This window comes from Acromyrmex echinatior, chromosome 6 (genome assembly GCF_024713525.1).
Source record: "Acromyrmex echinatior isolate Ae372 chromosome 6, ASM2471352v2, whole genome shotgun sequence".
NCBI classification, from domain to species: domain Eukaryota; kingdom Metazoa; phylum Arthropoda; class Insecta; order Hymenoptera; family Formicidae; genus Acromyrmex; species Acromyrmex echinatior.
Window position 1 is genome coordinate 7,197,537 of NC_141857.1, and position 14,577 is coordinate 7,212,113.

At 30.6% G+C, this 14,577-nt stretch overlaps 2 protein-coding genes across 2 annotated transcripts; one reads left to right on the forward strand and one right to left on the reverse strand.

The window, feature by feature from the left end:
* The first annotated feature begins 16 nt into the window (after nt 1-16).
* On the forward strand, nt 17-5,306 carry LOC105154100 (BBSome complex member BBS2). The gene is made up of 11 exons (XM_011069394.2): nt 17-250; nt 372-491; nt 559-747; nt 1,000-1,182; nt 1,937-2,159; nt 2,241-2,452; nt 2,765-2,935; nt 3,351-3,455; nt 3,553-3,865; nt 4,361-4,615; nt 4,681-5,306. Exons 1-11 carry the CDS (start codon nt 26-28, stop codon nt 4,773-4,775), a joined length of 2,091 nt encoding a protein of 696 aa, XP_011067696.1. The 5' UTR covers nt 17-25; the 3' UTR covers nt 4,776-5,306.
* Nucleotides 5,251-8,719, reverse strand: LOC105154101 (ras-related and estrogen-regulated growth inhibitor). Its single transcript, XM_087407510.1, has 4 exons — nt 8,530-8,719; nt 7,083-7,305; nt 6,816-7,002; nt 5,251-5,534 (listed from the first exon to the last, which is right to left on the reverse strand). The coding sequence occupies exons 1-4, from the start codon at nt 8,669-8,671 to the stop codon at nt 5,361-5,363; spliced, it is 726 nt and encodes a 241-aa protein (XP_087263636.1). The 5' UTR covers nt 8,672-8,719; the 3' UTR covers nt 5,251-5,360.
* Between the last annotated feature and the right edge of the window lie 5,858 nt (nt 8,720-14,577).

Consider the following 14,577-nt stretch of genomic DNA (forward strand, 5'->3'; position numbering starts at 1 on the left):
AAGCATAATGTATCGCTAATTCAGAATGGCAGAATTCTCCTTAAACATTCAGAAACACATAAAAGCAAATCTTGTTGTGAGTGGAAAATTTGATGGATCGCACGCGTGTCTTGCAGCTGCTACACCTGGCGGAACCATTTTGGTGCACAGTCCGCATAGGCAACCGCAAGTCGATTATTCTGATCATAAACAATCGAATAAAAGATTGTCATGGAGCGGGGAGCTTGCGGAGCTTCAAATTGGCACCGAGGTTCGAATGTGTTGAAATCAGAATATTATATACAAATCGTTTCACATATAAATAAAGTTTTGCACTATTTCTGTGTTTTTATTTCGTGCCTTCCTTGCGTACAAAAATCCATATTATCTAGGTGAAGTCATTGTGCACTGGTCGTCTTGGAGAAGACGAAAGGGATATTCTTTTGGTCGGTACTATTTCTCACGTGCTTGCTTATCATGTCGAAGACAATGCTGATGTTTTCTATAAGGAGGTATTGAGTATAATTTCGAGTTAAGTAAACAGGATCTAGCTTGCGACTACTATATGAATTACTTCAGATGTCGGATGGTGCAAATTGTATGCTTGTCGCAAAAGTTGGGTGGTTGCCGAACCATGTTGTAGTAATAGGTGGCAATTGTTCAGTGACCATCTTAGATGCACATGGAACGGAAATATTTTGGACTGTAATGGGAGGTATTGTTACTTCACTAGCAGCGTTTGATTTTGATGGAGATGGAGAAAATGAAGTAAGTATGGAGCGATTCTTAATAATTTAACGTCAATTTTTCACGTTTTTTTTTTCTTATTTTAAAATCTGAATTCCTCCTGAATTTGAAATCTTGAAGTAACTAAACCAATGTAGAGTAATTCACTTTTTATCTTTTTTTAGTTCTAAAAATTAGAAAAAGATAAATTAAATCGAGATTAAAATTAATCTATATTGATAGAAGTAGACATAAAATTTATTTTTTTCCAAATTATCTTATTTTTTTTTTTAGTTACTGACAGGTACAACAGATTTTGAAATTAGAGTGCAGAAGAAAGACACTATACTTTGGGAAACTAAGGAAACAGCAGCGATTGTTGTTTTCACTGATCTTCCAAACAGGCAGTTTGCTTATGCTCTGGAAAACGGAACAATTGGTGTCTATGAAGCAGGGCAAAGACTGTGGCGAGTTAAAGTAAAATGCTTAAATGCAGGAGAAATTTTAACAATGGCTACGTTCAGCAGAGAAAGCAGTTTTGCAACTGTTATAAAATTTTTCAATATGATTGGTTTATGCATTTTCCATAAGGAATCTAAAGCAAGAATCAATTGTATTGAAGAATTTTACAACAGTTGCAAAACTGTTTTCTCTATTGAACGCAGCCGTTGCCTGCATTAAACAATCTGATTGAATAATATATTAACCACTATAAAAAATTAAATAAATAAAGGAAGGCCTACAAATATGGCTAAAACTAGATCTTATACAATTAAGGCTTAATAATATTTTATATATAAATTTTAGAAACATTTTTTTGAACTATCGGTCTATTATTGTCGGACTTGAAATCATGAATTTAAAGAGAAGTTGAAATAATAATATATATAGATGTTACAAATTAAATTGATCGTTAATTTAATAATAATGTTAATTTGCAAAGAACTTATTGAAAAAATATTATTCCAACCAACATTTCAACTTGAAAATTATATATATATATATTATTACTTCAGTTTCAGTTTGTAATTGCATTTCAAATTATCCACAGTGATTGGCATACATAGCAATATTTATATAACTGAAAGATGCATTTAAAAAATTTACATATTTACATAAAATAATTATATTTGCATATAATAATATTTACATAAAATATTAGACACTAAGATCTAGCTTCGACCGTATTTGGCCCTTCTTTATTTATTTAATCTGATTGAATTTATTTCAGTCAAAGCACAAAGTGATATCTGTAAACACTTTCGATATAAATGGAGATAGTGTATTGGAGCTGATCACTGGTTGGAGTAGTGGAAAAGTAGATGCGAGGACATATAATACTGGTGAGGTCATATTCAAGATTCAGCTATCATCCGGCGTGGCAGGCATAGTAGAAGCTGATTATCGAAGAACGGGTAAACCCGATCTAGTGGTGGTTTCTACCAATGGCGAAGGTATAAACTTGGAACTCGTTTTCTCTACTAAATAGCTATGATTCTTGCAATATTTTTATTTGGCTCTCACGTTTTTTGTAGTACGCGGATACAGTGCTGGCTCTGTCATGCAAGCTCCGGAACCCGGCGAGATAATTCGTGAATTATTAGCCAAGAAGCAGGCACTTCAGATGGAATTGCGACAGAGGGCTGCAACGGGTTCTAGTATGTATTATGGATCGAGATTAGCCATTAGCCTGTTAACAAAAAGGGGCGCAGCTCGCGTCGCGCTTGCAGCTGGACCTGGGCTTCTGGTAATACTACATATGTACAGGACACATCTCTGAACTCTAACTAATATAACATCAATGGTATGATTGTACACTCAACAATGTAAATATAATATAACACATATTGTAATAGTTACATTATAAATATAATATAATACATATTGTAATAGTTACATTGTTGAATGTGAAATTATAATATTGATGTTAGATTACTGTTAATTGATTGATATTTACTGGAAACTCAAGTTCCTTTGTATCACAGATTCTTTGATTTCTTCAGTTTTGAAATAAATTTTCCTTAAAAATGAGATATTGTAAATATAAAATAATATTTAGGTATATTGCGCCATAGTCTTTGCCGAAGGTGTTTTTGAGGGCGAAACACTGGTTACGCATCCCAATCGGCCGCAAGGGGAGTTAGAGATCGCGCTTTATCCTGTCAAGAATGATCCCGTAGATATTCACGTCAAGGTTTACGTTGGACCTGCCGGTTCCGATCTATTACAGGTCTTCGATAATTGTTGTAATTATGCAATATAATTCTAGTGAAAATATTTCTCATATTATCTCGTAATATTTTTAAGAATTCGTTATATATTTTAAATTTTTGTTTCTGAAGATTTCTGAAAAAATATGTATCTGATACTTTTTTTAGATTTTATAAATTATCTTTAGAAATTATAGAAATTATATATAGAATGAGAAATTTTATAAGAAACTTTGAATATATTTCAAAATTCACATGTATAAAAAATTCTAGAAAAGATATAGATCTTTTTAGCACTTCTGACATTTTTTAAAAAGTTATAAAATTATACAGAAATTCTGAAAAATACTGAAAACTTGTATAATAAAATCTAAAAAAAATTTCATCAGGAGAAGTCATGTAAATTTCAGACTGTAACAATTCTAAGTTTGATAGGTCTTTGAAATAACACGACAGTTGCCAAGATTTTGTATGTATGAGCGTATCCCGAAACCGCAACTTGTTCCGGAAGAATTGTCGAATAATGGCGTTGAGATGGATGTAAGTGAACATTTAAACATTGTTGAGTTTTGATTTTAATTTCTAAAAGCTAACGTTAAAGATGAAACGAATGCGTAATCCAATTTTTTTTTTGTAGATCGCGGAAAGACCGCAGCGAATCGCTATCTGGCTGAATCAGAGTATCATCATGGGAGAAGAACTAGAAGTTGCAGAAAGTGGCCCGAATGCCGGATGCATCGAAGTGTGGCTTCGTGGGATGCGGGACAACAAAATGCATTGTTTTAAATCGAACGCCAGTGGAAAAGTGATAATTCAGACAGACGATGCAACATTAGCTGGTGACATTATTCAATCTTTGACTATGTATTTAGGCGTCAGAGAACTAACTTCAGAAGCCACGTTTCCTGCGGAAGAGAAGAGCATATTGGACGCGTTGGAGCGTGTCAAGGGTACGTTATTAAGAAAGAAGTGATAGAAATGCGATCTGCCCTGGTGAAAATATTTCTTAGAATTCTTCATATAATTTTTATTATGTAAATTTAAAAATTTTTTTTATATAATTTTATAACTTTTTAGAAAATGTCTCATTTTTTTATACGAATTAAAACACTTTCAAAAAGTACTGAGAAAATTTATGTGTGTGTGTGTGTACATATATATATATCAATTCTGAAATATTCGAAGATTTTTTATTCTATTATATAATTTCTGAAAAAAATTTATAAACTGTGAAAAAGTTTAAGGTACTTTTTTTAGAAATTTTCTAAATTTAAAATATGACAAATTCTTAGAAATATTATATTATAAAAAATTTTTTTCATCAGGGTGGTCTCTCCACCGCCAATCAGTTCTTTTTTAAGTGAAGAACGATCGTTTTTTTAATCTTTCGAGCTTTTGTTATTGTAAAAACCGTTTTGATACATATACGTCGAAATATTTTTCAGGCTTGAAGGAGGTTGACGCGCGGCTCCAAGCGGAAGCTGCGGGTGGTACCACTCTTTTGAAGAGTATTGTAATTCGTTTAGAAGATGCTAGAATTCTCGAGAACATTAACGATATGCGAAAGAGACTGATGCAATTAAAAAACATCAATGGCGATTTAATCCGAGAGCATGAGATTCGGCTGAATAGTCATCGAGAACTCGCGGCTAGTTTAAAAGAATTGAACATTGGAGTGCAGCGTGCAGCGAGACTCAGAGGTAATGTCTTTATCGCTATGATCATTGCTCTTTCTATTTCTTAGCAATTATATTTATTCTTGCAGTTGGAAAAGCTGCTTCCAATGCAATAGCTCGTTGTAGAACGGCTATACAGGATGAAAATCCGAAAGCCCTTGCACTTGCGATAAGACATGGTTAGAGAGATCCTTGAAGAAGTTCAATTTATTGTTGGCCAATTTAATAGTGAAAAATAGTGCTAATTATTTATTTTGAATATTAAAAGCACTGAATACTAGTAATCAATCACTATCTTCAAGTATTAAATTTTTATTAAATTAAATAAAATACAGAACTTTCGTTATTAAATAGAGTTGCTAGATTAACAGGGAAATAAGAATCGAATAAAGATATAAAATTTAGAATAAATAATTAGAGAGTTACATGTATTAAGAAAAATTACAAGTTTCATATAGACTACGAAATTGAGCTACGATATTAAATTTTTATAAAGGAAATATATCTTCAGGCTAGTTCTTATACTTAATACAATTACCGATTTCTCAATTACATTACGATTTTTTTAAAACAAATATTTTAGGACTGCTGGCATTGTCTGTATTATTGATAAAGATGAAAGTACGAAACATTGCTGTGAATTCGTGCACACAAGTAACTTTTTTTACAAATATTGGTTTATTAAACAGTTAAAATATAATCTTTTTGTACAGTATTCTCTCTCGATGTTTAGTAGAATAAAATTATTATTTAGTCTTAGATCTAACAATTACAATAAATTTCCGCGAGCAGAGATGCTAAATCTTCTTCTCAATGGAGGAGGTGACGGTCGACGAAGAGTATCTATGGTTCCGTCTGTGGAGGCTCTCAGTCTAAAAGATGTTTGATGACTGCTGTGTAATTCGGTCAGCAATCTTAATATATTCATGAATACGGCCGTGACCTGTCAAATGAAAAATAATCATGAATTGTCATGGCCACCGTTACATAAAGATTCGATATTATCATTTAAAAGAGGAATATCTTTTAATAACATGAACGTTATCACTCCCACGTCTCTATTTCTTTTTGTTTTGTGTATGTTGCGTGATTGTGATACAAAATCAATTACTGTATATTTCTCATCTCCTCGCTATTTTTTAAGCATTTTTTTCATCCACAAGCAAGATTATAAAATACTTCGATGTGAATCTTATTTCTTTGCAAACTTGCAACGTAATTTTTATATATTAAACAAGCGTGATTACATTAACGAAATTATTATTAAACCTATTAATAGAAAATCAATATTAATATTTTATTAAAATTACAAAAGAATTATATTTTAGAATTATACAAAACGCGGTTTTGTTTTTAATCTTATTATATTTTAGATACTTCATTTCATATTCGTATTAAAAAATCAGAGAGAACCCATTAGCTTCCTGATATTTCATAATTTATACTTAATAATTTTTATTATTAAATTTCAAATAAAATTTCATGAGAATCTGTATAAACAACAAAAAACAATATTTTATTTTTAATTGTTCCCAAAAACTTTGTATAAATACAATAATTTTTATCGCTCCAATACTCGTTATCATGAAGTACTGAAATGCGTCGATCTCCTACTATGATCATCATTACAATGCGTAGATAAAAACACTGTTGTTCATATCGTGTGCCTTGAGACCGAGCGATATAGATTTGTTTATGGTCCCGCGATCACGCGCAAATGCCATGACACACAGAGTAAACAATCGTTTAGAATAATACTCTTCGTTACGATTAATTCGTATGTTAACTGCATCAGATATTTTCTGTGTTCATTTATAGCCTATTGATTTTTTTCGGGGCAAGAATTTAAGCTAAATCGTTCTTTTCAGATTTAATAAAAAATTAATTAATTTTTATCTTTTTAATGCTTTCTTTTGTGAAAAAAAAAATTTGTAGAATTAGTGACTGAATTTTTAGAATGAGTAATGTACAATATTTGTTTTTTAACTTTTAACTTTTAACTATTATATTCTTTATATTCTTCGTACTACCGTTTACTTTATTGTTTTTCTCATGTATTTTTTATAATATCATTTTTATTTATTTCTTGTCATTATTCTTAATTTTATACGTATGTTCTTAGAGGGTTCAATCTAAAATGTTAATAAAGATTCTGTTTCTTCTATTTTACGTTTTATATATAATATGTCGAATCAATCGAATGTGTATATACGCAGGTCATTACCTGATCAACCGATTCCCTTACAGAAATCTCGTGGAAAGCGTGAGCCTCGATTTCTTTTGCCCTTTTCTGGCCTTCTAGAGCAGATACCATGCGTTCACCCGGAGAGCAGGAGAGATCGGCCTTGTTTCCCACAAGCAGCACGACCGGTGGCACCTTTCTGCCTCTTCTCGCGTGTGATACCAAAAACCTGAAAGTACATATGACGTGTATATAATTGCATTTTATTTTTTCTTAATAAAATATGTAGGGAAAGAAAAAGCAACATACCTCAGACGAGAAGTTTCGTCGAAGCTGACCCGATCCGTTACCGAATAAACGATAACTATCACGTCGGCCCATCGTAATTTCGGGTCGACGGAGGCGGGTGGATTTCCGGGAGGATCCGCTATTTCCCACGAAGATCCCAGATGATTGTCGACTCGATAGATTCTGTCCGTAGTGCAATCGTATTCGCCTATGAAGCGTTTTGTGGCGAATCGCACGGCTAAAGCTGATACCAGAATCAAAGTAAAAATAAGATATATTAGTAAATAATTAGTAAATAATATACTATGCCAAATTTAATACATTGTTTTAGTTAAATTAACTTGTTGATATAGGAGCAGTAGCGATCTATAGAAATTATGTTGCATAAATACTCAAAGATGCGTCTTCATATGACATGAATGTTTCTAGCATAACAGAGCAGGAAGAGTTCTATTTCGTTATTTTTATAATAACAATTTAATAATTGTATATATTATAATAATGCCAATTTGATGTTGTAATTTTTTATGAATATAATGATAAGTAACTAAACACTGAGATTGAGCTAAGGTTGGGAAAGTCATTTAAAAAAATTTTTTTTTAATTTTGCAAATGAGTGAGGATGGGGAAAAGTTAAAAAAATTTGATATTAAAAAAATGAATACATCATTATATAAAGCATAAAATATCATAAAAGTTTTGTATAGTTTTGAAAATATTTGCTTGGAAATGATAAAATTCTTTTTTTTTCGAGAGAATGTTTCAACCCCTCAATTTTGAGACACGCTGATAAAAAAATATAGGTTTAATATCATCTGATGCTCTACAACATATCCAAAACCCATCAAAATCAGTATAAAACAGCTCCGATGAGCTCTTTGTTAGATAAATTAATGGCATTAAATTGAGTAGGAGCAATGGCAATTTATCACGATTAAAAATAACTCCATGTGGGAGTTATAATTTCATATGATGAATTTAACAGTGTAGGAAATAAAATATATGTAATAATAAAAATTCAAATTGCACACATTTTGGTTGTTACATATCTTCTTGGCTTCAGGAAGCTATGTACGTTATCTTCTTCGCGATGTTTAATAAAACAATTTATGTTTATTTATTAATTATGTAAACTTTCATTGATTAAAAGAATGAATCATTAATAATTTCAGTTAATATACGTATGTGTATGTATATATATATAAAGGGTGTTTTTTTAAGCCCGATAGAACTTGAAATTGTAAAAAATAAAACAAAAAATTAAATTAAACAGCCGCGGTGGCCATATGCCCGAAATCATTTTCAAATGTTAATGCCATGCATTGATCTTTCGACTAAAAAAAATTTTTTGATTATAATTTAATTTTTGTGTTAGTTTTAAGTTCTATCGGGCTTAAAAAAACACCCTTTATATATATATTTTACGTTATCCATTGAAGAAACTGTTATCGATTACTCAGTTACTCACCTGACTTGCCGACGCCTGGTTGGCCCAGTAAGATCACTTTGACAGTCTTGAAAGTGTCCTTGTTAAGGCCGAGGCCCCAGCAGAATGGAGGACTATTTCTCTTCTTGAGAGCGGAAACTAACGGCGGACTATCACTATCCATGTCTTTATCGCCACTGATCCCTCCGTAGGGTGTCCCATCGATTATGAACCCCTTCGTATGATGATATTTAATGGATGCATTATTCATAGCAATTTGTCGTACGCTTCTTGAAGGGTAGGGGCATAATAAACAATACATGGACAACACGTCATTGTAACTGCGTCATTAACTATTATTAGTATAATGTTATATGTATAACGTGTATTACGTTATAGAATCTATACGTGTACATAAATTGTAAAAAAAAAACGCATGATACAATGATAAACGTCATAAAATTCTATTCTCAGGCTTTTCTGATTTCAAGAATATCCGGATCGCGTAGTCTCAGCTGATTGTGAGGAAATTGTTGACCCATCGTATTTGGCACGCACGTGCCGTCGCATTACGTCGCGACGATTGTTGTTGTTATTTTACGTAAGACCTTAATGGATAGGGACTTTCCTCAGTGACTTTTATCACTTCATATTATACGTCTTGGCTTTCTTCCGCAAACACGACGCCGCCCGCGAGACGCTCGGCTGATCGTCATCGGTTCGTCGCCTTGTTGCATTACTTACATCGTGTCGAGTCGCATCGCAGTTCGATGCACTTGCTCGTACACTTGTCTCGTCCGTGAATGTATATTGCGACTAATTGTTTACTACTATGTTCAGTATTGCACTAAATACAATTCTTCTTGTCTCTCTTCATCTTCCTTCGCATCTTGTTTTCTCGTGAAACATTTTTAAATTCATAATAATACGAAATTGTATATCTAATTTAAATTATTATTATTTTTAATCATTTCTATAAGTCGCCGCTGCTTAATATATTGAAAATTTAACTAAAACATTAAAGTCAGACAATTTAAAAAATGTGTTAAATTTATCTCAAATTTAGTTAATTATTTACTAAGTTTACTAAGTGCATTTACGCAGCGTTAATTCCCATACTAATGCGATGAATATATATAGTAATAAATATATTTCGAATAAATAAATGAATAATATATATGAATACAAGATGCATACAATTTTTTTTATTTATAGGAATAAATAAATAACTACTTTTTATTCATGTGTTTGAATGAACACATTTGTGAATACGATTATAAATATTTTTTTATTTCGCATTTACTCTCACCTTGTGACTATAACTATATTATTTAACACTCTCCTTATAGTAAAAGTATCGACGTAATAGTTTTTTAATTTTCTCCTCGATATAATCATAATTAGTGTATATATAGCTTTCATATTTCTCTTCGGTATAATCGTAATTTTTGACAACCAATTAGTTAGGAGCAAGTATAATTGCTTAACTGCTGATATAATTCGTATAATATTTTGCCTTCTAGCTTGATCAAAACATAGACATGTTTTTATACTTTAATCAAGCTCGAAGGCAAAGTATTTTAACATGAATATAAATATAGACATAATTTAAATAGACATTTAATATAGATATAAATATTTTAACATGGATGTTTTTTAAATTTTAATCAAGCTCGAAGCTGCAAAATATTTTACAAATTATGTCACTATATCAGCAGTTAAGCAATTAGACTTGCTTAAAAATAATTATAGTTAAGTCCTCTACAGAAAAATATTATAGATTCTTGTACACGTGTACCAAGCTGACAGATAAGTCTCTGACGATTTTGTTAAGAGTAGGAGAAGCATCTATCCTATACCTAAATTTAAATTTTACATAGAAAAGTAAAACTAGTACAACAAAATTTAGCATGAAAACAGTAAAATAAATGATCCTTCATTACAAAAGTTGATCCGAATATTTATTACAAATCACTAATTACGGTTAAAGAGAAAAGATTGTTTAGTTTACATTTTGTTTAAATGAATAAGAATCATAAAATATATATTCATGAATATATATTCATGAAAATATTTTTAAAAATCTATAATTTCGAATAAATATATGAATAAATATTTTTTAATATAAAAATTTTGAATAAATAAAATTTGTAGCCCAATTATACAAGTTTTTTGTATTTATCAAACATATCAATTCGTACAGCATAGATCTCCAAGTAACAATGTAGTCAAAAGAAGGACAAAGAGTCAGTAATGTAGCAAAGAACTTTAATGGAAATACGTAATTCTTAATGGCATAAAAAAAATATCTCATCCAGGTATCGCTGACGATGTTGCATGCACATCTCGCCCACGGCTGTCGCAAAATATATGCACCGTTTTTTCAATCTTAATCAAATGTATCAAGAGAATTATATTTAGTTTCTGCATCGGTGCTCCTGTTAAAGAAACAAAAACTACGCAGAGAATTACACGTAAGAATTAATGAATCGCTGAATTAATGAATCATTTAAATTATTGCCGACGTGACGAGGTTTGTAGGATATTTATATTTTTGACGTGTATTTTTATCGAATTGCAGTATATAACTGGTATAATTCTTATAATTATAAATTTTTATATCCATATTTCTGGCTATTTTTTTTAACGTAATTTGTGATATACAATGTATTTTTCTATAAGTCACTTCAATGAACTATAGCGTACTATAGGTGCATTCCGTTTCACGCATGATGTATATAATGTATATAATGTATCAGTTATCCTTGTTTAACATTCGGTGAACAAGGATAAATGATGTATCATGCGCATCATGCATGAAATGGATTGCACCCTATAATTAATGGAATATACGCGTTATTCCTTTTTAAGGCTGCTTAACCCTTGCAATTTCAAGCCACGTTAAGTTTCATCGATTATTATCACATAGGTGAGAATAAGGTCAGGATTTCTAAAAACGCCATATAAAAGTCAATTTCTCACATCAAAATACATAATCTATTAACGTTCACATGGAGTGTATGCACGCACGCGCATGATCTTCTCTCTCCCATTTATTCTGCATCAATGTAAGGACAATATTTTATTTGCATAGATATATTTGCGTAGGTATACTTTGAGAGACCGCTACGAACAGCGTCAACGAACTTAAAATGGGATAATTCAATATTTAATCAGGAAATTATATTTTGTGCTCAGAAATAGAAATAGAAATCTCACTATGATAAATGCATGTCCCCTGTTATCGCCAACAGTACAAAAATAGAATATATTTCTCTTAGCTGATAAATCAAGTAGGTAAAAACTATTTAAAGAATTATGATAAAACGGATCGATTACATGATATGTCAAGTTTGGAAAACAAAATTATTTTGTTGGCTAAAATTTTTTAAACTATATCATGTGTAATGTGTTCTTTTTTAGATACAATTACTTTTTATTATTCATTATTCATGGAAAGAAGAAGATAATTCTAAGAATTATTCATGTGAAATATATGAAAAAAATTCTGTAGAGAATTTGCGTAGTTGAAATAATATCTTAAAATAACCCTGAAAAAGCGTTTATAGTTTAACATGTTTATTTAAAGACTTTTCGCGATAAGCTTATTTTTCACTTTATTAACTTGTAGGCGGATATTGTTGGATCATCAGATTGTTATTTAATTTTTCTGACATATAGATTTTTATTTTTATTTTCATTTTTATTTAGATTGCCATTCACCTGTAAGATTAAAAACATTTCGCCGATCGTTTTGTGTTAAACACTGATTTTATCATCAGAAACTCAATTTAATATTAACCAATTTAATACTAGAAATTATTTATTTTGAGTATTAAAAACGTTGTTGTTTAGTGTATTTTTAATACTTAAAATAATTTATAATCATTTTTGGACTAACCATATTTTATATGATTATCACCAAAATGACTATAAATTACAATAAGTTAAATTAATAATTGCAATTATTTTTATGACAATAATAATTATAATTTAGTCATTTTTGCCATCAACTATATATATTTATGTTGACAGAATTACCATACATATATTATTATTATTACTAACATTACAGCAGTAATAGCAATAATTATCATAACATAATTATAGTCATAAATATGAAAAATTTTTCTCTCAACATCTTTAACTTTTCTTTTGACACTTTCACTCTCTCAAAATTACTTCGATAATTGTGAGTAGTAAAAACAATCGGTTTCCTGATAATTCAATAATTTGTTAATCTAAAAATAGAACTGTTCGATTGGCTCGGTCAATGTGGATAGGACAAAAAGGGTGCCGCCACTCGTTGATCTGTAAATTTTTTGGGGTTATCGATTGGGTGAGTTCGTATCATGCTTATCTATAAAAATTATTTCAAATCCATTTATTTCAAAAAGCTTAATAAGTTAAATCGCCATCATTTTAAAGATAGGAGGAACAAAGATAGGAGATGTCTCAAAGAAATCGTAACGTGTTACATAAGGATAAGATAATGGATGCTTTTCATTTGACACAAGTCGACACAAGCATCATTCTATCCTTCTTGATATTTAAAGAGTGATAAAGATTGACTTGTGTCACTTGTGTCATCAAATCCATTGTCGAATTCTCAGCGTAAGAGAAAGAGCTCTAAGGATAGAAAGATCGTTAATTTTCATCTTTCTTTTTCTTCCACATTGCAACGGAAATTATCTGGCCGCGGTATAGCCAGTGCATAAGATTGACGAATGGATACCAGCTTCCGATGCGTGAAATTCGCGTGAAGCACGCAAAGATGTTCCGCAACAAGGAAATGCATCAACGAAGTTGGTGAAAGATCTGATCGTATCACGTTTGTGGTGACAAAAAAGTCGCAACTGTCAAAAATTGCTTTTTGCAGTAGGCAGAAAATACATTGAGAAAACTGTGTTTGGTATTTGTGACTATAATAATTGCATAGTAAAAGAATTATAATTAGAAATTTCATTTTTATAATTATTATACCTATATGTTGGTAATAATTATACTTTATAACAAAAAAGATGTAGGTAATAATTATACTTTATAACAAAAAATATGTAAGTCGCTTATGACTATATAACATTGTTAAATTTATAGTATTAAATTATATGAGTTATTTTAAATCATTTCTATAGGTCGTCACTGCTCCTATTCAATTTGTATTGTTAATTTAACTAAAACACTGAAACTAAACAATTTTATCATAGAAATAGATTGATTTATATTTTGACACATATGGAAGTTAAAAATATTAAAATATTAAACTCAAGGAATTAGGTTATACTATTAAATTTGTAGTATCAAATTTAATCTAATCTTCACTGCTCTTATTCAATATATATTCGTTATTGTCAAATTTAATCCAATTTGAACTATTTAACTCTATTGTTTCAAAAATTAAAATAATAAGAGAGGTACGAGCCAAAGCAAAGTTTTTAATGCTAAATTAACAGTAATAAACAATATAAAGTTAAAAACATTACATTTAATTTTAAAAGATTACAAAATCTCTTAAATAATTTATAAGTATAAATTTCAAAATGTATGATCGACGTCGATTCGATGATTTCGACGTTGATTGACATCGATTCGATATCGATTCCATTATCATTTCTCATTGGGAGTGTTCTATTGTTCTTTTAATATTTAACAATGCATATTATGTATATAATAAATGGAGCTTCTAACCAAAACTATTTTTTTTTATTGCAATTATAGTCACAAATACATTTTCTTTCCTTATGAGGAAATATTTCCAGTCGGATGGAATGGTAAACATAGCTGATCTTCATTAAACTATCCTAACTAAACGCAACATAATTACCGCATATAAGATTCGTAGGCGGTGTTTCGTGAAAGCGACGAAGCTGATAAAGAAATTGATGGCTGTTTGCTAAATTTGGCAAGCAGTTGATACTGATGCGAGATGTTTATGAGTGAGAGACAAAACATCGCGACATATAAATTATAACTTTCACTCTTCTCTTTCTCATCGTTAAACATTAAATGAACACGACCTCTGCCCTCATCGGCAGATGTGTGGATTCACTTTTTCAATATTCCGCCAAAGATGAGACAGGATGCCGACGT

Coding starts and splice junctions, on each gene's coding strand:
- LOC105154100 (XM_011069394.2), top strand. CDS start 26: ATGGCAGAATTCTCCTTAAACATTCAGAAACACATAAAAGCAAATCTT. Junction 2,453..2,764: donor CAGCTGGACCTGGGCTTCTG/GTAATACTACAT, acceptor AATAATATTTAG/GTATATTGCGCCATAGTCTT. Junction 4,616..4,680: donor GCGTGCAGCGAGACTCAGAG/GTAATGTCTTTA, acceptor TTATTCTTGCAG/TTGGAAAAGCTGCTTCCAAT.
- LOC105154101 (XM_087407510.1), bottom strand. CDS start 8,671: ATGGATAGTGATAGTCCGCCGTTAGTTTCCGCTCTCAAGAAGAGAAAT. Junction 7,306..8,529: donor ACCAGGCGTCGGCAAGTCAG/GTGAGTAACTGA, acceptor TTCTGGTATCAG/CTTTAGCCGTGCGATTCGCC. Junction 7,003..7,082: donor GACGAAACTTCTCGTCTGAG/GTATGTTGCTTT, acceptor ATGTACTTTCAG/GTTTTTGGTATCACACGCGA.